The 26,864-nt window shown below is 42.8% G+C and overlaps 1 protein-coding gene across 1 annotated transcript; it reads left to right on the forward strand.

Moving 5' to 3' along the window:
* LOC142741198 (uromodulin-like) lies at nt 1-26,863 on the forward strand. The gene is made up of 8 exons (XM_075850591.1): nt 1-145; nt 855-909; nt 1,032-1,133; nt 2,731-2,951; nt 8,298-8,443; nt 9,697-9,930; nt 21,292-21,442; nt 25,768-26,863. Exons 1-8 carry the CDS (start codon nt 47-49, stop codon nt 25,795-25,797), a joined length of 1,038 nt encoding a protein of 345 aa, XP_075706706.1. The 5' UTR covers nt 1-46; the 3' UTR covers nt 25,798-26,863.
* The last annotated feature ends 1 nt before the right edge of the window (nt 26,864 follows it).

Consider the following 26,864-nt stretch of genomic DNA (forward strand, 5'->3'; position numbering starts at 1 on the left):
AGTTTTCAGCGGGAAATCAATAGAGGTGCTACACAATGGTGTTACCATGCAGACCAAAATCAAAATCAGTGCTTTTCAGTTTCAAGGATATGCCAAAATGTTCATCTTCTGTGATGTAGAATTGTGCATTGAAAACTGCACAGCGGTAAGTACAATCTGATAAATGAAGTGTTAACCTCATGTCTGCTTAATCCAAATCAATTATGTTTCAGGACGTATGTCAATGAATTGCAAATCCCAGCATTATAGGTACCTAGATAGAGTTGTAGTTCTGAAAATAGAGCGAAGACATATGCACCCTTTTATTTCTAGATCAGTTAGATAACTAGATAGTGGTCATAAACCCATGAAATAGTTGACAATCTGATGATGTAATCTGCACGGTTCCCCAAAAAATTTTCTTTGTGAATCGTTTTTTTCTACAAGATGTTTTGCTTAACTCTTGGATAGTCCAGATAAAGAGCTCCCGTTCATGTTTATCCAGAAACTCTTCTCAGAAATTAGTGCAAGACCCCACCTTATTCTTTCCATGAGATGACAGTCGAGTGCAGAGCTCAGCTGTTTCTGTCAGCCCCATAGAAATTGAATGGAGCAGCAGGACGCATGCTCATCCTCTGCTCTATTCAATCTGCTCCGGGGACACTGTACTAGAGATCAATGGGGATCAGAGTAGAGGGGCACCCAGCGATCAGACAATTAGCACCTATCCTGTGCATAGGTAATAAATGTTAATCCTGGGACAATCCCTTTAACTGATCAATCAATAAAACTTGTGAAACAATTAAGACAGGAAATTAATAATATTCAGGAATCCAGAATTCAAGCTGACTGATCACATTATTCTATTTTCTTAGACATGTAATATTGATGGGCCAAGTTCTAACGCTTTACAACTCTCAGATGTCCCTGGTAAGCCTGGCACTGTAAAATGACAAACTACATCCAACTTTAATATCTGAAATTATTAATTCCTTTTTTACTTCGCAGCAGGTATACATTATGTTTATTTTACTTCTGCTTATGTTTTGAAGGCATATTAACGTCAATGACAACTTGCCCGAGAGATGAACTGTGTGTGATTTCAGGCAGTATAGAAATTTGTGAGTGCAGCACTACAGCTCCTATAAATTCTTGTAAGTATGACCCATAGTAACAATTTCCCTATTGATGTCCTAGAGATACTATTTCTTCATTACTTATTGTCTCCTATTGACTATTTTTTGTAGGTGAAAATAAGGTTAACCTCTTCACGCTCACCACACATAAATTAACAGGCTTATGGCTCAGTCCCTGTGCCAGAAGCCTATTAATTTACATGCTCTTTGATGGCAGTGCACACAGTGCCATCGGCAGGATGGGTTGTCACACAGACAGCCCTATCCTTTACTAGGACAGGGAACTGAAATAATCATGTCCCTGTCACTAAAAACTTCTGAACACAGCGCTCATATTGAGCGCCGTTTCCAAATGCAGAAGCCGCCGCTAGGATACTTTGTGATGTCATTAATGACATCAGAGATTCGCTGTGCAAAGGGGGCATACACAGAAGACATGAAGTGCATCTTCTTTGCATGTCTCTGTAAATAGTTCACTGGTAACATTGTTGCCATTAGATCACCGTTATTAGTGATCTGTATAAGGGGACAGCAGGTAATACACAGATTATGTGTTCCCTGCTAACCTGTGCGCCATAGTAAAAATGTTGTTTTATTTGGCATAAAACAACTTAGGACAGTAACCACAATTCAATTTTTCAACTTCTTTATTACTATTATTAACGGCCTTATATGCTAGTCATCTATAGTGCATAAATCGTCATCATAGTCTGGGAGAACATCAGTAATATATTAAATATGGTAGGATATCTCCATAACAAATATACCTTGGTCTATAGTCTAAGGCTCTGTTCACATCTGTGTTGGGGTCCCGTTCTGACGTTCCGTCTGAACTTTCCGTCAGAACAGGGTCCCATTCTGACGGAAAGATCCGACGGGACGTCAGAACGGGACCCCAACGCAGATGTGAACAGAGCCTTATCCTGCAGTCATCCGTTCCATCTGCCCCCTCTACTACTGTCTGTGCCTAATCAAAAAGAGGGGTGTAGCAACTCCAGGATTGGGCTACACACAGGTTTGTTTGTCACAACACAAGGATCTGCATAGGAGCTGTATACACAACAGTAGGATATTTTTAATCAAGACTATTTGCAATGCTGCTTCATTTTTTCTATTTTAGATGTATTGGAGCAATAAAATATTTTTTCATTAGTAGGTGAATGAAATGTTTGCTGTCTACTTTGAGAACACACTAGAGATTGGTTTTCACGAAACCCACTAAGTTTAAAATGTTATACTTTTTTTGTTTAATTTTCTAATGATTATGTTAGCTTGTATAAATTATCCAGTAAATACCTCTATTATAACACTTACTTTCTTTTATACCAAAAGCCGTCGGCATATTCTGCATTTTTGGCGTGAGTTAATGATTGGTATTGTCTGTAAAGTTCTTGCTGTTACCTGCAAAAAAAAAACAAAAAAAACAGCAAAACCTGTACAGACAATAACAACCATTTGAAAACGAAACCATACAGATTTGCAGCAAAACAGCGTGTTGGCATAGTTTTCGCCCACAGCTCTGCGTACCCCGAGTTGTATCAGATGTCTAATTTTGCAGGGGATATTTTTTTTACTTATATAATAAACTTCATATTGTTTATGTTTTATATTGCAGCACTAGAAGACGCCATTGTCGCTGTATTTTGTGAGCCAAAGTCCATGAAGGTGGCACTCAGGGAATGCTTATTAGTACAGTTGGGCTACAATCCATCAAGTGTGCAACTGAATAAAAATGAAAGTTGGTGCAGTATTGTCTACTCTCGTGTATTAAATGACACCCGCATGTATACCATAGAGGTTGAGCCATACACTGGCTGCTGTGGCAACACAATCATGGTAAGAAAAGTCATAGATCTGCATTTTGTACAGTAACCAGATATTTCCATTTATCCACTTGAGCGCCGTCAATATCTGAATGATGAAAAAGGTATTTGAGTTATCGCAAACTTTTTTTTTTAGGGACTTTTAAACACATTAGAATAATTTGCTTGAAAAGATTTCAATCTAAGAGATTATTAGTGGGTGCTGTATTATAAAGGTTGGGGCAGTCTGTGTCAAGCAATAGACAATGTTCACATTTAACAACATCAACTGCAAACATTTATTTTGTTTAACGCTAGGGCTACATGGCCACGACACAAGTGTCGGCCTGCGTACATCGCAGTAATGTTAGTGAATCTGGACACGTTTCGACCCGCAAGTTTCAGCGACTTGACATTTGCAAGAAATCCAGAAAGTTTGGATTTCTTGTGATGTTTGTGGCAACCTGTGGGTCACAACGCGGCCACATTCACTTATATTTGCGATGCTCACTATGTAACCTGTGTCATGGCCAAAGTTGCTGTGTAGCGCTAGCCTAAAGCAGATCTCCCCTCAGGATACACACACTTTCTTTTCTGTGTTTAATACATATAGAAAACAACATGCATTCCACGCATTTTTACTGGTGTACTTTTACATGCGTTTTTGGTAGAGGGGGGGGGGGGGAGCGGCAGCACATGAATACGCCAGAGTCCTTCCTCCCAGTGCTCGGATCACGTTAGAACATTTGAAATGTAAGTTATCCTAAATCACTAAACTATCAGACAAAAATGACAGAACGCTGAAATCAGTGTTTCTGTCACTACTTCATTCTACCCTCAGAGAGAACAGCATAAAGACAGTGACAGGTTCTCTTTAAAGAGGCTCTGTCACCAGATTATAAGTGCCCTATCTCCTACACAATGTGATTGGCGCTGTAATGTAGATAACAGCAGTGGTTTTTATTTTGAAAAACGATCATTTTTGAGCAAGTTATGAGCTAGTTTAGATTTATGCTAATAAGTTTCTCAATGGACAACTGGGCGTGTTTTTACTTTTTACCAACTGGGTGTTGTACAGAGGAGTGTATGACGCTGACCAATCAGTGACCAATCAGTGTCCTACACTTCTCATTGTTCCAGCCCAGCATGATCCACAGCACAGTGTGATTGTGCAGTGAAAGAAGTAAACACGCCCATTTGCTAAAAACACAATACACGCCCAGTTGGAAATAAGAGAAAACACGCCCAGTTGTCCATTAGAAAGGCTCATTTGCATAAATATAAAATTGCTCATAACTTAGCCAAAAATGATAGTTTTTCAATAAAAACAAAAACGTTACTGTTATCTACATTGCCGCGCCGATTACTTGCAATAGGAGATAGGGATTTGATAATCTGGTGACAGAGCCTCTTTAAGTCCTAAAAAGAAACCTATGCGGGAAAGAAAAAAAACAATACCTTGAGCGGTCTAGGTGAAGAAAAAAAAAATGCCACTGACCACAAAGAAGCTACAAAAACACAAATCAAAACACTGTATGTAGGCTCTCATATTTTATTATAGATTTTAAAATAAGATCTGGCTGCAGCATTTTTGGTCAAACAAAAAAAAAAAAAAAGTGCATAAAAAGGCCACAAAAAACTGTAAACGCTGTGTCAAACCAGACTCATTTTTCTCAGCTTATATTAGCAGTTATCTAATTCTCATTTTTTTTCTTTTTGAGGAATCTGGATGATTGGAGTCATACTATTCCTGCTATAATGCAAATCCAGGGCCAGTGGCGTAGCTATAGGGGTTGCAGCGATCGCAATTGCGACCGGGCCCAGAAGCCAGGGGGGCCCGCAGCCCCCCCGCACCACATCAATGAAAAGTTACTATAGTAACTGGGGCCTATGTAATAAACTACACGGGCCCCTGTTACTATAGTAACTGACAGTACTTACCCTCCTCTTCCTGGAGCGCATCAGAGGTTCTGACGTCACAGCGCTGTGCGCAGCGCATAACGTCACGATGCTATGCGCTGCGCACAGCATCCCGACACTTGATGTATTGGGGCCATTCCCCCTGATTTTTTTAAGGCCTCACTCACACGAGCGTTGCGTTTTTGCGCACTCAAAAACGCGGCGTTTTGCGTGCGCAAAAACCACTTAACATCTCCGTGGGGCAGCAGCATATGATGCGCGGCTGCGTGCTTTTCACGCAGCCGCCATCATTAGGACACTCCATTTGGATGTTTGTAAACAGAAAAGCACGTGGTGCTTTTCTGTTTTCATTCATCCTTTTGACAGCTGTTGCGCGAATCACGCACGTACCACGGAAGTGCTTCCGTGCAACATGCGTGGTTTTCACGCAAAACGCCCAAAGAACGGACATGTCGTGACTTTTTCAGCGGACTCACGCTGAGTAAAAATCACGAACATGTCTGCACGGCCCCATAGACTAATATAGGTCCGTGCAACGCACGTGCAAATAACGCGCGTTGCACGGACGTTTTTCCCGTTCGTCTGAATAAAGCCTAAGTCCTTAGTGACGACCCTGGCTGCTAGTGCTGCATTGTTGGATCACTTAGGAGACCCAGCGATGCAGCTGAAAGCTGCAGGCCATCGGCCCTGAGAAGTTGCATCGGGGCCCATGAGCCTTTAGCTACGCCCCTGTCCAGGGCCATCTATTTGGAGACTTGAATCCACACAAGGTTTCCATAACAATACTGCAGCTGACAAAAATCAGAAGCAGACAGGTTGTCATCAGAATCTATCAGTAGTTGAGCTGCAGTAGTCATCCAAATCTGCTGTGAGCTTGATATGAAAATAAAATTACCCACACTATACATTTATATCACTTAATACATAGTTTTATAAAAAAAAAATGTGTGCTATGTCATTTTAAACACATTTGAAAGTCATTTTTATTAAAAAAAAAAAAAAAAAGTGTCATTTTTGAGATACAGCCATACCTCCAAACCGTCCTGGCATCAGCGGGACAGTCCCGTATTCCGGGCGGCATCCCGCGCTGCCAGGGGTATCTCCCGCTGTCAACTATCTGCGTCCTCAGGACGCAGATACAGCTGTAACCAATTCTGAAGTAGGGAACGATCAACTCCCTGCTTCAGAATTGGATCAGAGCAGAGGAAGCTCCTCTGCTCGCTGAGGAATTCCTGGGAATAGCGCTACTTTATTGATTAACTTTTATTAACTTTTTTGGGGGGGGGGATAGAAAAAAATCAGAAATTTTGCCACGCTTTTTTGCGTCCTAAATCTACGCCGTTTACTGTGTGGTATAAATAACACAATAACTTTATTCAGCGGGTTGTTACGATTGCAACGATACCAAATTTGTATAGATTTTGCATGTTTTTCTACTTTTACACAGTAAAAACGCTTTTTTTTCAAAATTATTTGTTTTTGTGTCTCCATATTTGAAGAGCCGTAACATTTTTATTTTTTCGCCGATGCAGTTGTATGATGGCTTTTTTTTTGCGGGATGACTTGTAGTTTTTATTGGTACCATTTTGGAGTAGATGCGACTTTTTGATCACTTTTTAATCACATTTTTTTAAAGTCAGGATTCACAGAAAACAGCAATTTTTCCGTCGTTTTTTATTTCATTTTTTACGGCGTTCACCGTGAGGGTTAAGTAATGTAATATCTTTATAGTTGGGGTCGTTACGGACGCGGCAATACCAAATATGTGTAACTTTTTTAGTTTATTTTGTTTTTAGTGCCAGGAGAAAGGAGGGGATTGCATGTTCAAACCTCCTACACTGTGTGCCGCCATTTTTTGAGCGAATACACAGTGTAGTAGGCTTACATACAGTGGTAATCACACACTAAAACATGTACATACACAGAAATAACTTACCTGCTCCTGCCGCCGCCGCTTTCTCCGGTCCGTCTGCTCGCTTCTGAACACATGTCCGGAAGCCGTGACCGGAAGTAGTCTCTTACTGTCCGGCCGCGGCTTCCGGTCCACAAGAAAATGGCGCCGGATGTCGCTTGGCCGAAGACCTTCCATTTGGACTGTGTGGGAGCAGCGCACGCGCCGTTCCCACACAGACGGCGTATACCATAGTGAATGGAACGGCTCCCGTTCGCATTCTCTATGGGGATGTATGTGTCGTATTCCGTCTCTGTATGTGTCGTTAATATCAATACACATACAGAGGTGAAAAAAAAATGGCAGCCCCCATAGTGAAGTAAAAGTTAGAAAAAAGAAAAAAGTAAAACACAAAACACACAAATAAATACAATTTATTTTAATAAAACACTAAAAGCAAATTGATATAAAAAAAATAATTTTCGCGACACCCGTCCTATCAACTTTTTTGAAACTTTTTTACTAGTCCCACTAGGGGACTTTAATACGCGATTCTCCGATCGCTATTATAATACACTGCAATACTTTTGTATTTCAGTGTATTACTGCCTGTCCGTTTAACACGGACAGGCATCTGCTAGGCCATGCCTGCGGCATGATCTAGCAGGCATTCGCTACAGGCAGACCTGGGGGGCTTTATTAGGCCCCCGGCTGCCATCGGAGACACAGACACTCGGCGATCTTATCACCGGGTGTCGGTGGGATGATAGAGAGCTCCTTCTCTCTCTCTCCAAAAACCACTCAGATGCGGTGCACACTATTGCGCACCGTATCTGAAGGGTTAAACGGGTGAGATCGATACTTATATCGATCTCACCCGGCAGAGCAGGGACGCCCCCAGCCCTCAGCTACCTCTGGCAGCTGAGAGCAGGGAGATTTGACAGCTCCCTGCTCTGTATACTTTATTCTGATGCAGTGCCATAAAAAGGCATATGCATCAGAATAAAGCCCGTTAGTGGCCGCCGTGAAAAGGCGTATTGGCGGTCACTAACGGGTTAAAGTTGTTGGAAAACACGAATTTAGTAAAGAAAAAAAATTGTTTGGTTGTGTGTGGTATTGCTACTCAGCACGATTCACTGCAATAGAGATAAGCTGCAGTACCATAAACAGCCGGTAGACAAATGTGGCGCTGTTTGTGGAAGAAAGCAGCCATGTTTTTCCATTCTGTACAACATCAAGACAGGTTTTTAGTCTTTTGAAAGTAAATGAGAACGTGTCTTCTCAAGCAGAGATTGTGAAACGGGAATTAAGCTAAAGGTATATTAATGAATCATTTCTCATTTCACAATAATTAAAAGGATATTCCAGACAAAATCTGAAAAATCTTTTGCTCAAATTCCTTTTGTTCCGCAGACTCCAAGTTTATCTAACTTAGGCCATACCAATCCTGAGACCACCCAAAGCTTTCCTGCAGTCTCTGATAAAGCATCCAAGTACTTTGTGATAAAATATTTGTTTTTGCAGATATTGCTATTTTTCAAAAACATTTCTTCTCACTTTTTGTTGTAGGTGAATTCATCTCACGTGACATATTCAAATACTTTGCATATTGAGTCTATATCTGCATCCAGTAGGGAATGGACGGTCAACATCTCTTGTACATACAGTTTGCTTTGGGAATCACAACTTATTTTATCAGTTCAACAAGAAAACGGGTAATACTAAATACAGTAATGAACAAATACAGCACCTACTAATAAAATTGTCACCAATATACTTAGCACCCCAGAAAAGGACACAAGTGATGCCACCTCTGTTTATCCAAATCTACCGCCTCTCATATTAGAAGTCTCCTGATTATGATCTGATCGCTGTCAGGACAATACTATGATCAACTGTTAGCAAAGGGGTCTGGAAATTAAGCATTACACAGAACCCATTAAAACCAATAAGTCAGTGTAAAGAAGGTATAAGTTAGGTCTTTCCCAGGGAGATCTTTTTTTGAAGGGAACATTTAATCAGAAAATTACATATAGTTTAAATAAAGTCTATGTGAAACATATTTTTAAAGAATTTTTGGTAATGTTTTTTAAAAAAAAAAAGATAATCCTAAAATCTTGCCGTTTTCATTCTGGCCACTGAGCCTCACAATAGATTGGTACTTCCTGCTCTGTAAAGATCACGTCACATATAAAGATAACACAGGACCCGCCATTGACAATAGCATTCTTCATCTTTAGGCCCACCGGCTTCAGCTCCATAGTCACCTTTCAGATATAAAGCTATTCGCATCAAGATCTACATTCAATTCTATTTTATGTATAGATCCTAAAGGATTCTACTTTACAAAGCTTAGTTGGCATAGGACAACCCCTTTCCATTGCCCTATCAGAGTAAAAGGACTGTCAGTGTGTTCCCTGCTTTGCACCCACCACTATTAGCCACAGCAGAGACCCGCTGTAGAGTGTAGGTCTCACTTTGAAGCACCTAACTTGTGTGATTGAATGGCATCTAAATATAATATCTGTAATGTTAGAGAATGTGCTCGTGTATTGCAAGCTGTGGATGTTCAGTACCAGTCATGTTAGGGCAGGTTCACATCAGCGTTGCCCTTCCATTGAGGGCTTCCGTCGGAGGGTTCCGTCAGGTTAGCCCCTCAACGGAAAGGCAAACGGAAACCTTAGCTTCCGTTTCCCTCCCCATTGATCTCCATGGTGACGGAAACGTTGTTAATGGTTGTCGACTATTGATTCCGTCAAAACAACTAAACCCTGTCACAACGGTGACCAACGTAAACCATTAACGATGTTTCCGTCACCATGGAGATCAATGGTGAGGCAAACGGAAGCCAAGTTTCCGTTTGCCTTTCCGTTGAGGGGTTAACCTAACGGAAACCTACGACGGAACCCCTCAATGGAAGGGCAACACTGATGTGAACAGGCCCTTACGCTTATATAATCTTTTGCAGAAAGCTCACAGTCAGTGAAGTTTATGCCTGCAATGATCTCCTTTGTGCAAGCATCTACAAGAATGATCAGTTCACACATCTATTGTTCAAAGGAGAAAGTTTGGATGAGAACAGTACCCTGTTTATTGTCATAAATACAAGCCTTCAAGAGTCGGACAGGTTTCACATAGTAGTGGATGAATTCTTAATTTCTTCATCCTCATCTTCTTCAAGTATACAGATCATGCAGAACGGGTAAGCTGCTCCTCTTAATGTCTATGGGCGTATTGATTTATAGTAAACCTCCAGCAGAGAGACAATGTGGCACATTTATTATTTCCATTTTTTTGGTGTTAAATAGGCATTGTGGAAAATCCTCAGCATAATACAGTAGCAGCAAAGTGGATGAGATTTGACACGCTGTGTATATGCGGAGCAGAAAAAAAACGCTCAGAAATCTACCTGCAGAGCATTTCTTTAATCCGCAGCATGTCAATTGTATTTGTGTAATCGCTGCTTATTTGTTGCGGGTTTTCTCTATTGAACTCAATGGGGAGGTAAAACCTGCAATAACTAGCAGATTTTGCATTTTTTGCGGCGGAAAAGCAGCGATTCTGCCGCAAAAAAATAAAATCGTAATCTTACCCACAATTCTGTGTTTCTTCGTCCGGGCCGGCCTCCTTGGATGACAATTCATCTCATGTCACCACTGCCGCCAATCGCACGCTGCAACGGTCCCATGGGATAAAAAGTCATCCCAGGAGGCCAGGCTGCAGGATGGCAGAGGGACGCATTGCTATGGCTACGTAAGTATCGAACTTACACAATTTGGTGACGTTTTTGAGCCGGAATTCCCTGCGGCGCCCAGGGCGGATACACTGTGTGCTTTTACACCGCATATCCACTCTGTGTGAACATAGCCTTAGGGTGCAGTCACACGTGGTAGATTTTGTTGCAGAAATGTCTGCAACTGAAAATCCGCTCCATGCGCTTATAAATCAGTTTTAGGGTATGTGCACACACACTAATTACGTCCGTAATTGACGGACGTATTTCGGCCGCAAGTACCGGACCGAACACAGTGCAGGGAGCCGGGCTCCTAGCATCATAGTTATGTACGACGCTAGGAGTCCCTGCCTCGCTGCAGGACAACTGTCCCGTACTGTAATCATGTTTTCAGTACGGGACAGTAGTTCCACGGAGAGGCAGGGACTTCTAGCATGCTGGGAGTTGCTATTTAACAAAAAAGAATGCTACCATCCGTCATCTCGCTTCAGATCATACAGTGACTACAGTACTGATCAGTCACAGGGAGAATAAACATTTACATTGAGTGACTCACAGGTGATGTCTCAGATTCTTTTTCGTTATTTTTCTCTCCATCTGGTCCAGACTTCTTCCGGGCACGGCCCATTTCTGAAGTTTGCAGAACAGATTTCTTCAGCTCCTCACTTTTCCAACATTTCCGCACCTATAAATGAAGATTAAATTTCTCATGATGCCACACTCTATGTTTCTAAATATAATAGTATCATAAACTGTGCCCCTGAATATAATGGTACTATACACTGTACTCCTGAATATAATAGCACTATACACTGTGCCCCTGAATATAATAGTATTATACAATGTGCTCCTGAATATAATAGTACTATACACTGTGCCCCTGAATATAATAGTACTATACACTGTGCCCCTGAATATAATAGTACTATACACTGTGCTCCTGAATATAATAGTACTATACACTGCGCTCCTGAATATAATAGTACTATACCAGGGGCGGACATACCGCATGTGCAGCCGGTGCAGCTGCACAAGGGCCCCGCGTGGGAAGGGGGCCCGTTCAGTGGCGTAACTACCACAGTAGCAGCCGTAGCAGCTGCTACGGGGCCCGCGGCATGGGGGGGCCCGTGTCGCCCTGACAGGCACATTACATTTTATGTACCAGGCCTGGCGGCACGGGCCCCCTCATGCCTAGTAGCATCACAACACTAGGCATGAGGGGAGGGAGGGGGCGGGGGCCCGGTGATAGCCGCCACACTGCACTACCAATCGGGAGGGAGGGGGCGGGTGCCCGGGCCCGGTGATAGCCGCTACACTGCACTGCCAATCTGGCACAGATGAATAGGACAGGACGGCGATGCTGGTGGTAGGAGGAGCGCTCAGGCAGGGGAGAGGACAGGGGGCGGTGCGACGTAAGACTTCGGGCGGCTGGACAGTACAGTCAGGACTGCCGGAGAACTCATAGGATGAGCGGAGGACAGACACAGGACGAGTGGAGGACGTGCAGACTGCAGAGGACAGGTAGATGAAGTTAAAAAGTTCATGTCAGAAGGGAGAAGTTTTTATGTAGAAAAATCTGCCTCATAATTCCTTCCGGAATTTTGAGGCATATTTTGACCTGCCGGTAGAACACTTCCCGCGTTTTTCATTGCGTTTTTTTGTGGCGTTTTTCGGCCATCGGGCCGTGGGCAGGGAAACGCAGCAAAAAACGCATTTTCTGCCTGCCATTGTTGTCAATGGGAAGTCAGAGACAGAAACGCCCGAAGAAAGGGCATTGCGCTTCTTTTTCCCGCATGCGGTTTTTACTGCTCGCAGGAAAAATTTCATGGATTTCAATGGGAGGCACTTTCTGACGTTTTTCGCGAAAAAAACCTCAGTGTGAACTCCCCCTAACACAGGGGCGTAACTACTGCTATAGCAGCCGTAGCGGCTGCTACGGGGCCGCGGCATGAGGGGGCCCGCGTCACCTGCCGGCACGGGCCCCCACCTTGGCCGGAATCTCCGCTAGCTGCCGCTATGGCTGCTACAGCGCGATGCCACGGAACACTACGGCAGAGCAGGGAGTATCTCCCCGCTCTGCCATTAAACATAAGACATGTATCCCCTATCCACAGGATAGGGGATACGTGTGTGATCGCTGGCATTGATAGGGAGAACGGGGGACCGAAAGTCCCCTGAAGTTCTCCATCACAAACCTCGGACTTCCGGGGTCTGTGTCGGCAGCTCCGTAGAAATGAATGGAGCGCCGGTCACACTTGAGCTGCGCAGACACCGGAAGTCAGAGGTGAGTGATGGAGAACTTCGGGGGACTTTCGGTCCCCCGCTCTCCCTATCAATGCCAGCGATCACACATGTATCCCCTATCCTGTGGATAGGGGATACATGTCTTTTGTCTTTTCACACTGTAGGTCGCATTTTTTTGAGTGATTGGGGGTGTATGGCGTTCCCTACAGGGGGGGGGCTGTATAGCGTTCCCTACAGGGGGGGGCTGTAAGGCGTTCCCTACAGGGGGGGCTGTATAGCGTTCCCTACAGGGGGGGCTGTATAGCGTTCCCTACAGGGGGGTCTGTATGGCGTTCCCTAAAGGGGGGTCTGTATGGCGTTCCCTACAGGGGGGGGCTGTATGACTTTCCCTACAGACCCCCCCTGTAGGGAACGCCATACAGAACCCCTGTAGATAACGCCATACAGACCCCACTGTAGATAACGCCATAAAGTCCCCCCTGTAGATAACACCATACAGCCCCCTGTAGATAACGCCATACAGCCCCCCTGTAGATAACGCCATACAGCCCCCTCTGTAGATAGCGCCATACAGTCCCCCCTGTAGATAGCGCCATACAGTCCCCCCTGTAGATAGCGCCATACAGTCCCCCCTGTAGATAGCGCCATACAGTCCCCCCTGTAGATAGCGCCATACAGTCCCCCCTGTAGATAGCGCCATACAGACCCCCCTGTAGATAGCGCCATACAGTCCCCCCTGTAGATAACGCCATACAGCCCCCTCTGTTGATAGCGCCATACAGTCCCCCCTGTAGATAACGCCATACAGCCCCCTCTGTAGATATCTTGAGATTCAGTCCTGCTTGATAGGTAACAGTGCAGTAAGCTAAGCATGATAAGATCATCTAAATTATTGCATCTCAGTTGCATGAGTGCTTTGTGTTATATTCAATGATTCAATTTAACCTAAGTCTCTAAATGTGGGCAAAGAAAATAAAAAAACTATACTCACCTCCTCCCTCGCCTCCGTTCACCCGCCGCAGCCCCCATCCTCCTGTCTCGGTCTGTGTTACAAGTGTACAAGGCTGCACTGGTGACGCGCTGCCGATGGCACGTGACCGCTGCTGCCAATAACTCCTCATTGGTGTGCTGCTGAGGACAGTAGTTCCACAGCAAATCGCTGTTGAGGGCATTGATTGGCTGCAGCGGTCATGTGCCATCGACCGCGCGTCACCACAGCAGCTTTGTAAACACAGAAAGGGATAGGGGCTGCGGAGGGGGAACGGAGGCGCCGGAGGAGGTGAGTATAGGTTTTTCATTTTCTTTGCCCACATTTAGGGACTTAGTTTAGATAAGAATTTAACCCGGAAAAAAATGTGTTACTTGTGTTCTAAACTGGTAATAAAATGTACAATATAAATCTTCCTTCATAATTTTTATTAGTAAGGTTTATTTTTATATGCATATATATGTTTAGGTAACTTTGTCGGTATTGGGGGGGGGGGCGGGGGGGCCCTGGCACATTATCTGCACAGGGGCCTTTTGCAGTCTGTGTCCGCCACTGTACTATACACTGTGCCCCTGAATATAATAGTACTATACACTGTGCTCCTGAATATAATAGTACTATACACTGTACTCCTGAATATAATAGTATTATATACTGTACTCCTGAATATAATAGTACTATACACTGTGCTCCTGAATATAATAGTACTATACACTGTGCTCCTGAATTTAATAGTACTATACACTGTGCTGAATATAATAGTACTATACACAGTACTCCTGAATATAATAGTACTATACACTGTACTCCTAAATATAATAGTACTATACACTGCGCTCCAGAATATAATAGTACTATACACTGTGCTCCTGAATATAATAGTACTATACACTGTGCCCCTGAATATAATAGTACTATACACTGTGCCCCTGAATAGAATAGTACTATACACTGTGCTCCCGAATATAATAGTACTATACACTGTGCTCCTGAATATAATAGTACTATACACTGTGCTCCTGAATATAATAGTACTATACACTGTACTCCTGAATATAATAGTATTATATACTGTGCTCCAGAATATAATAGTACTATACACTGTGCTCCTGAATATAATAGTACTATACACTGTGCCCCTGAATATAATAGTACTATACACTGTGCCCCTGAATAGAATAGTACTATACACTGTGCTCCCGAATATAATAGTACTATACACAGTACTCCTGAATATAATAGTACTATACACTGTGCTCCTGAATATAATAGTACTATACACTGTGCTCCTGAATATAATAGTACTATACACTGTGCTCCTGAATATAATAGTACTATACACTGTGCTCCTGAATATAATAGTACTATACACTGTACTCCTGAATATAATAGTATCATACACTGTACTCCTGAATATAATAGTACCATACACTGTGCTCCTGAATATAATAGCACTATACACTGTGCCCCTGAATTAAATTGTGTCAAACTCTGTAAAGTAAAACACCACACAGACTAACAATGCCCCCTGTAGATCGCGACAATCACAATGCCCCCTATAGATAGCGTGAGTTACAATGCCCTTTTTAGATAATGTCCCCCGTAGATAGCGCTAGTTACAATGCCCTCTGTAGAAAATGTCCCGTTGATAGTGCCAGTTATAATGCCCTATGTAGATAACTGCACAGTGGAATAGAAAAGGTGAGGGGTCAACTCCAAGGTTATGCGTGGAATGAGATGGTTTTGATTGCCGGCTGCCACCCACTGCAGTACCTCGGTAATAGTTCCTTGTTACCGGGGACAACAAATATAGAAAAATGAACAGAAATAAAGCAGTGTAGTATTGGGTAACGGCGCCAGGCCGAGCCTGGCGCCGTTACCCAATACTACACTGCCTTTTTCCTGTTAATTTTTCTATGTAGATAACGTCTCCTGTAGATTGTGCCAGTTACAATGCCCTATGTAGAAAATGTCCCCTGTAAATAGTGCCAGTTACAATGCCCTATGTAGATAACGTCCCCTGTAGATTGTGCCAGTTACAATGCCCTAAGTAGATAATGTCCCCTGTAGATGGCGCCACTTACAATGTACTCTGTAGATAATGCCCCCTGTATCTTTTACCCCCAACGCTGCCCAGAAAAAAAAAAAAAAAGCACTCACCTGTCCCCGTTCCCACTTCCTCCTCCAGCGTAGGAGCAGTCGGTGTGATGACATCATCGCACCCACTATGTCATTAGTTAAGCGCCAAATGGGCGGAAGGGAACGGATATAAGGATGCGGATATAATTGGGTGAGAGGTCCCGCTTCACTCCGGTTCTCTGAACCGGCTGTAAATTTAACAGCCGGTACGGGAGAACCGGGGCGAACTGGGCCCACTTCTAGCCTCGGGCCCAGAGCACTTGCCCAGATTGCCCTCATTATAATCCGCCCCTGGCTGTGATTGGCTGCAGCAGACAGATGGGATGACACGTCATCCCAAGTGGCCAGACTACACAGAGAACAGCCGGGGGAACCATCGCTATGACAACACCAGGGGGATAAGTATATACTTCTTCATTAAATTGAAACAAAAAAATGTATATATTCTTTTCATATTTGCAATTTTTGCAGTGGAATTGCATCATTAACCCTGCAAAAACCACACCATTTCCTACTTGTTGCAGCTATTATCACCCCATTGAACTCCATAGGGAAAAACTGCAACAGTTCCGCAGCAAAAATGCACTGCACATCAATTTATGAATGTTTTCTTAGCTGATTTTTTTCTGTAGCGTGCATGAGATTTGTTCAAATCTCATTCACTTTGCTGCTACTGTAACACGCTGCAAAGGTACTGCAGCGTTTACGCTACGTGGGAAGCCTGCATAAAGAATCGGTCACTGTGTAGCTAAACAGCCAATAGGGCCACAGACTCTTTGTTTAAGTGATTAATCAGGGGTTCTGACCACGGAACCAGTACAGATCTGGAGAACAGGAGTGCCTGTTTCAAAAGGTCGCTTGTACAGTCAAAATTTTCGAGTGTGCAGATATGTGCCCCTAACGAGCGCCGATTGCCGATTAATTACAGGTTGATCGGCGGTTGTCTAAAAGTCCTTTAGGGCTAATGTAAACGCAATAGGGATGAACGATCGTTGATACTGTCGGCAGCTCATTTCCAGTTCACACGGAGAGATATGCTGCCGACAACTTATTTTCAGGACAGAATAAAAGAAAATCAGAGTAGACGAACAAGCGTTTGCTCGTTTCTTGGCTGATCGCTGCCCTGTACGAACGCTTGTTTGCCTGATTATTATTGTAAAAAAAAGGTAATCCGTTAAATATTTATAAAGCTCCCTAAATGCAGTATTTACAAAGTTACACAAAACACACTGATACACCTTTTTATTTAAAAAAAAAAATTGCCTTTCAAAAGGTTTACCTAGCCTTTAATGGCTTTCCTTTCCTGAATCATAAAAAAAAGGAAAAAAAAAAAAAAAAGGGGCACATTTACTATTGTGGCTGTTTTGTGTTTTATTTTGCATATTTGGCGTACAGTGTTGCATTTAAATTTAGACATTAATTTCAAGAATGCGCCGAAAAGAAATGTTTGCGCATCACTGGGCACTTTTCAGAAACATCTAGAAAGTGGGCGTAGATTAGCACAAAGGTGTGGCTTAAAATATGCCGTGTGACAAATTTTGGTGCAAAAAACTGTCGTCACACTAAGCCAACTAAGAAGTGGTATAAGGAAAAAGAGTGTATAATATATCAAGCAAGATGCAGCAAATTTATCATATAGCATTCACCACTGTGATAAATTTAGTGTGTCTTCTGCGTGCCTAGTCTAAGTTTGCGCTGTCAAAATATTAGACCTTATTAGTACATTTGCTCCAATTTTTCCGGACTGTTTTTTTTCCGTCATTCACTGATGATTATGCATGCATTTGTTATTCAAGAGGTTATTATGGACATGGAGATACCAAATATATGTATATCATTTGAGATATATATGTATGTATATATATATATATATATATATATATATATATATATATATATACACACACACACAGTGAAGGAAATAAGTATTTGATCCCTTGCTGATTTTGTAAGTTTGCCCACTGTCAAAGACATGAACAGTGTAGAATTTTTAGGCTAGGTTAATTTTACCAGTGAGAGATAGATTATATATAAAAAAAAAAAAAAAAAACAGAAAATCACATTGTAAAAATTATATATATTTATTTTCATTGTGCACAGAGAAATAAGTATTTGATCCCTTTGGCAAACAAGACTTAATACTTGGTGGCAAAACCCTTGTTGGCAAGCACAGCAGTCAGACGTTTTTAGTAGTTGATGATGAGGTTTGCACACATGTTAGATGGAATTTTGGCCCACTCCTCTTTGCAGATCATCTGTAAATCATTAAGATTTCGAGGCTGTCGCTTGGCAACTTGGATCTTCAGCTCCCTCCATAAGTTTTCGATGGGATTAAGGTCTGGACACTGGCTAGGCCACTACATGACCTTAATGTGCTTCTTTTTGAGCCACTCCTTTGTTGCCTTGGCTGTATGTTTTAGGTCATTGTCGTGCTGGAAGACCCAGCCACGAGCCATTTTTAATGTCCTGGTGGAGGGAAGGAGGTTGTCACTCAGGATTTGACGGTACATGGCTCCATCCATTCTCCCATTGATGCGGTGAAGTAGTCCTGTGGCCTTAGCAGAGAAACACCCCCAAAACATAATGTTTCCACCTCCAGGCTTGACAGTGGGGACGGTGTTCTTTGGGTCATAGGCAGCATTTCTCTTCATCCAAACACGTCGAGTTGAGTTAATGCCAAAGAGCTCAATTTTAGTCTCATCTGACCACAGAACCTTCTCCCAATCACTCTCAGAATAATCCAGATGTTCATTTGCAAACTTCAGATGGGCCTGTACATGTGCCTTCTTGAGCAGGGAGACCTTGCGGGCACTGCAGGATTTTAATCCATTACGGCGTAATGTGTTACCAATGGTTTTCCTGGTGACTGTGGTCCCAGCTGCCTTGAGATCATTAACAAGTTCCCCCCGTGTAGTTTTTGGCTGAGCTCTCACCTTCCTCAGGATCAAGGATACCCCACGAGGTGAGATTTTGCATGGAGCCCCAGATCGATGTCGATTGACAGTCATTTTGTATGTCTTCCATTTTCTTACTATTGCACCAACAGTTGTCTCCTTCTCACCCAGCGTCTTACTTATGGTTTTGTAGCCCATTCCAGCCTTGTGCAGGTCTATGATCTTGTCCCTGACATCCTTAGAAAGCTCTTTGGTCTTGCCCATGTTGTAGAGGTTAGAGTCAGACTGATTAGTTGAGTCTGTGGACAGGAGTCTTTTATACAGGTGACCATTTAAGAGCTGTCTATAATGCAGGCACCAAGTTGATTTGGAGCGTGTAACTGGTCTGGAGGAGGCTGAACTCTTAATGGTTGGTAGGGGATCAAATACTTATTTCTCTGTGCACAATGCAAATAAATATATATAATTTTGACTATGTGTTTTTTTTTTATTTTTTTTATATAATCCATCTCTCACTGGTAAAATTAACCTAGCCTAAAAATTCTAGACTGTTCATGTTTTTGACAGTGGGTAAACTTACAAAATCAGCAAGGGATCAAATACTTATTTCCTCCACTGTATATATATATAAAAATCAAAAAAAGAGACAGCACTTGCCAGGGGCTTGATAAAGATCCCATTGACTTGGATTAAAACGTTGCCTGCCTGTCAGGTGATTAAAACACATCACCTTTTTCACTTACTACCTTGGAGTGCGGTCTCCTTTTTTAATTTTAGAATCTACAAGGGTACGTAGCCTGAACCCAGGAGGTTTGCACCCACTACTGAAGCTATGCTGCTTTACTGTTATATATACACACACACACGTCCTTCTCAATGAATTAGAATATCATAAAAAAGTTAATTTATTTCAGTAATTCAAGTCAAAAAGTAAAACTCATATTATATAGATTCATTACACACAGTGATCTATTTCCAGCATTTTTTTTCTTTTAATGTTGATGATTATGTCTAACAGTTAATGAAAACCAAACATTTAGTCTCAAAATGTGAATATTGTATAAGCCCAATTTCAAAAATGATTTTTAATACTGAAATGTCGGCCTACTGAAAAGTATGTACAGTATATGCCCTCACTACTTGGTCAGGGCTCCTTTTCCATGAATTACTGCATCAATGCGGCGTGGCATGGAGGCGATCAGCCTGTGGCACTGCTGAGGTGTTATGGAAGCCCAGGTTGCTGTGATAGCGGCGTTCATCTGCATTGTTGGGTCTGGTGTCTCTCATCTTCCTCTTGACAATACCCTATAGATTCTCTATGGGGTTTAGGTCAGGTGAGTTTGCTGGCCAATCAAGCTCAGTGATACTGTGGTTATTAAACCAGGTATTGGTACATTTGGCAGTGTGGGCAGGTGCCAAGTCCTGCTGGAAAATGAACTCCGCTTCCCCATAAAGCTTGTCAGCAGAGGGAAGCATGAAGTGCTCGAAAATTTTCCGTAAACGGCTGTGTTGACTCTGGACTTGATATAACACAGTGGACCAACACTGTTGCTCAGTTTCCAAAGTGCTGTTTTCAGATGAAAGTAAATTTTGTATTTAATTGGAAATCAAGGTCCCAGAGCCTGGAGGAAGAGTGGAGAGGCATCAATCCAAGTTGCTTGCGGTCCAGTGTGAAGTTTCCACAGTCAGTGATGGTTTGGGGAGCCATGTCATCTGCTGGTGTTGGTCCACTGTGTTATACCAAGTCCATTACAGAAAAATGCTGGAAATAAATGACTCGGTGTGTAATGAATCTATATAATATGAGTTTCACTTTTTGAATTGAATTATTGAAATAAAGTAAACTTTTGGATGATATTCTAATTCATTGAGAAGGACTAGTATATGTGTGTATATATGCATTTAGTTTGTAAAAAACAAACAAACAAACAAACATACATACATTTATACATTCTATTGGAGTGGAATAGAAGAGGGCTTGAACTCATGAGGTGCATTGAGGTAAAAAATAAGCAGACAAGGCCGGGGAGATAAGGTGAAGAGTGGGGGAACAGAGAACATAAATGGGGATGAACAGGGGAGGATATGGTTAAATCGTTAAAGAAATCCTGCGGAATAGCTGCAGAAATTTTCTGCAGCAATTCCGTTAAGCATGGACAAGCCCTCACTGTTCCGGGAGGAGCTCATGCGCCAAATTTATTATGTGTTTTAGACACTTTTTGCACGTTCCACAAATGTTTTGAAAAGTGTCTAGAAAAAGGAGTGTGACTAAAAGTCACAAAACGTGCCAGATATATTACCAGCATGTGCAAGGTACTGTTGTAAAGTATGCCAGCCAAGAGGTGGCATAAGAGAGTTGTCTAAAGTGTCTAGCGAGTGGCGCCAAATCTATCATACAGCATGCACTATTGTGATAATGGCGCAGTTTCTGCCCTTCTGGTCGCTTTTTGAAGTCTAAATCTGCTGATTAATACATAGAATTATTGTAGCTCAAATGTTGTTGTACACCACTTACTTTCTATTTGTGCCTAGGCTTATGTCCCCTAATATTTTTCTGTTTCTTAGAGTATTTGATTCTCCGTTTCAGCTGTTAAGTTACTGGACACCTACAAAAGCGATTTTCTCTGTTCAGACCACATTGTTCACAAATCAGTCCAGGACTAGTCTCTCCATCACAGCTCGGCTCTGTGATTCTTACACCGAGGACTGCTGTAAGGTCAGTAACCAATATTAATACCACAATTGCAGAGAACTAAAAACACGCAGGGGCAGATTTACTACTGTGTATGGAATGTGTCAAAAAATTACCAAATTGCAGCATTTTCACGTTTGCACCGCCCAAGACACTTTTTAAAAGTGTCTTGAAAAAGGGGGTGTGATTTAGCAGGGAATGGGAGTGGCTTATTTGAAGGGCATGGTTTAAAATGTGATCATGTGCACCAAAAAACTGGCAGAAAATTCTGGCGCAAAATAACCCAAAGCAAAGGTGGCATAAGAAAGAGAACAGTGTCTAACAGGGCATATAAGATTTGCAAAAATTATCATACAGCACAGGGGCGTAACTAGGAAAGACTGGGCTCCATAGCAAACTTTTGACTGGGGCCCCCCCTCCCCTGGGTGTCACACAACCCCCCCCCCTTGTAGATAGTGCCTTTATTACAGCCCCCCCCTGTAGAGAACGCCATACAGCCCCCCTGTAGATAACGCCATACAGCCCCCTGCAGAGAACGCCATACAGCCCCCCCTGTAGAGAACGCCATACAGCCCCCCCTGTAGAGAACGCCATACAGCCCCCCTGTAGAGAACGCCATACAGCCCGCCCTGTAGAGAACGCCATACAGCCCCCCCTGTAGAGAACGCCATACAGCCCCCCCTGTAGAGAACGCCATACAGCCCCCCCCTGTAGAGAACACCATACAGCCCCCCCTGTAGGGAACGCCGTACAGCCCCCCTGTAGGGAACGCCATACAGCTCCCCCCCTGTAGGGAACGCCATACAGCTCCCCCCCTGTAGGGAACGCCATACAGCGTCCCCCCTCCCAAAAAAATGCGACCTACAGTGTGTCCTACAAAATACATGTATCCCCTCTCCACAGGATCTCCACAGGATAGGGGATACATGTGTGATCGCTGGCAGCGATAGGGAGAACGGGGGACTGAAAGTCCCCCCAAGTTCTCCATGACTAACCTCTGACTTCCGGCGTCTGCGCAGCTCAATAAAAATGAAAGGAGCGCTGGTCACGCATGCGCACAAGCACGACCGGCGCTCCATTAATTTCTACGGAGCTGCCGACACAGACCCCGGAAGTCCGAGGTTTGTGATGGAGAACTTCAGGGGACTTTCAGTCCCCCGTTCTCCCTATCAATGCCAGCGATCACACATGTATCCCCTGTCCTGTGGAGAACTTTTTTATTTGTTGGGCTAACGACGTGATTTTTGCGACGTTTTTTCCGTAGACAATGCAGGTTTAATTTTTTATCGTTTTTATACACACCTTTTTTGCTATTTTAGAATTTTTATTCATAAAGTTTGAAAATAATAGTAAAAAAATAAGCTTTTTTACATTTCAGCAATTTTTTTTTTGGTAATAACATAGTTTTACCCTAAAATAGACCTTTTATTTGTGATCGCCATTTTCTACCGTAAATTTTTATATATTACATGTCTATATTAGGGTAATTGCGTCAGCGCTAGCGTTACAACAATGATTGGCGGGGGGGGGGCCGTTTTTTTTTGGGGTGGGTATTTTATGTGTATTTATTATTTAAATTTTTTTTGCACTTTACTTTATTATTTTTTTATTACTATGGTCTGTTTATATATTTTTTTTCTTTCTTTTACACCATGTTTTTCCACTGCAACTGGAGCTGCACAGCAGCCCCAGTTTCAGGGGAAATCAGCCCTCTCATAGTGACGATTGTCACTAATAGGGCTGTGCTGGGTCTAGTAAGACCCAGCAGCAGCCTGCCACTAACGGCACCCGGCGATCATGTGACCAGTCACATGATCACCGGGAGGAATAGAGACAGCGCCGCTGCTGCTGTCTCTATTCCTGTACACAGCGCGCATTCAGCGCTGTGTACAAGTGATCAGAGAAGACAGAAGCAGCGAAAGCTGCTTCTATCCTCTCCTCAGGGTCCCCGGCAGTCACTGACAGCCGGAGACCCGACATTCAGCTGCCCGATCGCGCGGGCAGCAAGTTAAAATACAGCCAGCAGTCGGGAACCAGTTAATGGCAGAGCGGGGAGATACCTCCCTGCTCTGCCGTAGTGTTCAGTGGCGTCCCGCTGTAGCAGCCATAGCGGCTGCTAGCGGAGCCTCGGGCCATGGTGGGGGCCCGTGCCGGCGGGCGACACGGGCCCCCTCATGCCGCGGGCCCCGTAGCAGCCGCTACTGCTGCTACGGCGGTAGTTACGCCACTGATACAGCATTCACCACTATGATTATTTGGCACGTTTTGTGACTGACTGGCCTAAGTTTACGCTATCTACTGTATTAGACAACGTTAGTAAATGTGGGCCGAGCATGCGCGAGTATGGGGGAGTGGGGAGAAATAGCTGTCGGCCAAGCTATGTAAAGTGTATGGTCAGCTTTAGATAGTCGACTGTTCCCACCAAAAATCAGTGGGTTCGGCAAATATGGCCATCTTTAGTTACAGCATCTCACTAGGACATGCTGCAACGTACTGACCAGAGGGGTTCTACTTATCTCTACACATAACTGTTCCCATATTAGTAATTCCTGTGCAGTAATGGGTTGTGATTCGGTATCAACAGAGACAAAATCTGCAGGTGGTCATGCGTTTACTTTGTTCTAGGGATCCTAGCAATTACCTGCTATGGTGGCAAAACTGTTAACGCAGCACAAGGACTGCTCTAATATAATGTGTTATAAACCTTTGAATTACTTACGTATTGAGGGTCTATTCACTGTGCGTTTGTAGTGTACGTCAGAAGTATACGTTGGTGTAAAGGATCTGCCAGGCACAGCTTCTGTGTATACGCCCATGGGTAATCAGTCTGCTCCTGCTTCTATGTCTGTGAGACTGACTCCATCTTCCACCACTCAGGATGGCAGGCTTAGGAGTGGGAGAGCCTATTACAGCCTGGCCAGACGGAGCTAGCTCCCGCCCTCTGTCTATTTATACCTGCCTTTCCTGTTCCTCCTTTGCTTGTGATTCTTCTCGTGTGGTTTCCTGGCCCAGCTACAGCTTCTACTATTTGATCCTGCTCCATACTGACCCTGGCTTACTGACTACTCTCCTGCTCTGCGTTTGGTACCTCGTGCACTCCTGGTTTGACTCGGCTCGTTCACCACTCTTGTTGCTCACGGTCTTGCCGTGGGCAACTGCCCCATTTCCCTTAGCTTTGTATTCCCTTGTATGTTTGTCTCGTGCACTTACTGAGCGTAGGGACCGCCGCCCAGTTGTACCCCGTCGCCTAGGGCGGGTCGTTGCAAGTAGGCAGGGACAGAGGGGCGGGTAGATTAGGGCTCACTTGTCCGTTTCCCTACCCCTATCATTACAGTTGGGAGTATTTCCCGACAGATGCCACTGTATACACTTAAAAATAAATCATACAGCGCTTTTATTGTGGGATGCTTATGTATGGAATAGCGCAGCAGACCGCGCTATTCCATACAGTTGAAAAAAGGTAAACCGACATATTAGTCAGATGGAAACCAACTCTTTTGGCCTTGTCGAGTGAATGGGGGGGGGGGGGCCTATAAAAAACATTTGATACGCCAAACGGACACGGACAGTGAATTCAACCTTACATTTTGCCATATTTTTTTTAAATTGAGCTTGTTTTGGAATCCATAGAGCTGCTCTATACACTATTCAAAGTAGCATTCTAGCCCATAAAATTCCATGCATAGGAAACACATCAACACAGCTTATCAAGAGTGTGCAAGAATCTAATTTTCACATACAAGTGGGTTGTTTCCTCTGTCCAACTCCGGCTCTATATACACTATGTTTTGGCTCTGAGAGCTCCCGACGTACAGACTAACTGTGTCTATAGGGCCCCATTAGTCCGACACAGGCTACGCTTTTTCCATCTCGAGAGATCCGGACAAAAAAAACATATACCTCTCAGTATATATATTTTTTTAACTGTATGGCATATGCTACAGGTATACGTTTAACGTATTAGTCATGGACTTTTAAAGAGAATCTTTTCAACTCTGTTGAGGCACCCATCCCAGCCTATGCATATACATTAGCAGCTTTTCTTGATGTATACATTAAAAGTAGGCCATTAGGTTAGGAACTTATACCATTATGGGCAAATACAGTTGAAATACGGACCTAAATACATCACATAACACAGATGGTTACTTACATTTATGCTGTGATTTCTGATGCGAATTTCCAGCCATATTGCATGTTTTCAGGCTCCAAAACAATGCTGAAGTATGAGCATAGCACATGTGTAAAGTGCACTGTACTATCATGATATTATCTAAATTACAGAATCTTATAAGATATTTTTTGTATAGCACTTGTACAATACAATAATTTTTTTTAATTTATTGCAGTTCCTTTTAAAGCTTCTCCAGGAATCTTAGATTAGATATTATGATCACAGCAATGCCGTAGAGTTCCACCTTTCTGAGGTACAGGTAAGTCCTGCAACAGGTAGGTAGCAGAATACTTTGCTTGGTTTATCATCGGCTGCTTTCTTGGTGACACTTGACATGCGTTCTTATTTGATAAAATGTATTATGTTTTGGAATTTGTGAATTTTAAACAGAACCGCCGTTATAAAGTCTTCAAATAACGCACATTTTCTGCACATAAAATCCGTTCGTAGTAAAAACTAATAGTAAAAAATAATAAAATTAAAATCTGAATGAAGTAATATTGTCTAAAACATAAAATGGAAAATACGTTTAAATACGTCTAAACAGTCGCCTCACAATTTCGACGACTTGGAAAATATGCGTTGCGTCTTGTTCTTGGTTAAAACATAATGCCACACCATTTATGACAATTGTTAAAAAGATCTAAAGATATTTTGTTCACATTATGGAACGGACGTGACTCTACAACCCCATGCTCTATATAATGTGAGTATTCTCCTTTTCATATATTCTTATCAATGAGTGACATTCAAAGTAATGTACGTAGTAAAGTGTAAAACCTGCAAGGTGGCACATCACATCACATCACAAGGTATATATGCCATGGCTGCAATATATATATAACACACACACACACACACACACACACACACACACTTCATATTTCTGCACACGTATTAGCTGTAGGTTATTATGACTATTTGTAATATTCTCAGTATAGAACATGCAAAATATTAATAAAGAAAATTGGCGCAACCTATAGGTCACGTGTTGCATTCATTCATATCAGGTTTTTACATGTATGGCTTCTTGACAATGCTTGCATTTCAAGCTGCGTTTTAAGTGACAACATATTGCAGACGTCTGAGACTATATTATAAGTAAAGATGCCAGAACTGTGCTCTTATGGTAAGTACAACCCCGATTTTGTCTTTACTTCTATTTGGTTACATAATTATTGTAACCTACTCAACATTTCTACTTTGTGTTTGTCATACCAATAAATTATTTTAGTCCATCAATACGTTCTTCTGTTAGTTAAAGTGTTTTTT

The sequence above is a fragment of the Rhinoderma darwinii genome, chromosome 2 (genome assembly GCF_050947455.1).
Source record: "Rhinoderma darwinii isolate aRhiDar2 chromosome 2, aRhiDar2.hap1, whole genome shotgun sequence".
Classification (NCBI taxonomy): Eukaryota; Metazoa; Chordata; class Amphibia; order Anura; family Rhinodermatidae; genus Rhinoderma; species Rhinoderma darwinii.

Excerpts from the sequence above, each read along its gene's own strand:
- LOC142741198 (XM_075850591.1), top strand. The coding sequence starts at position 47 with ATGCAGACCAAAATCAAAATCAGTGCTTTTCAGTTTCAAGGATATGCC. Across the intron at positions 910-1,031 it reads ACAACTCTCAGATGTCCCTG|GCATATTAACGTCAATGACA; the intron begins GTAAGCCTGGCA and ends TATGTTTTGAAG. Across the intron at positions 9,931-21,291 it reads ATACAGATCATGCAGAACGG|AGTATTTGATTCTCCGTTTC; the intron begins GTAAGCTGCTCC and ends TCTGTTTCTTAG.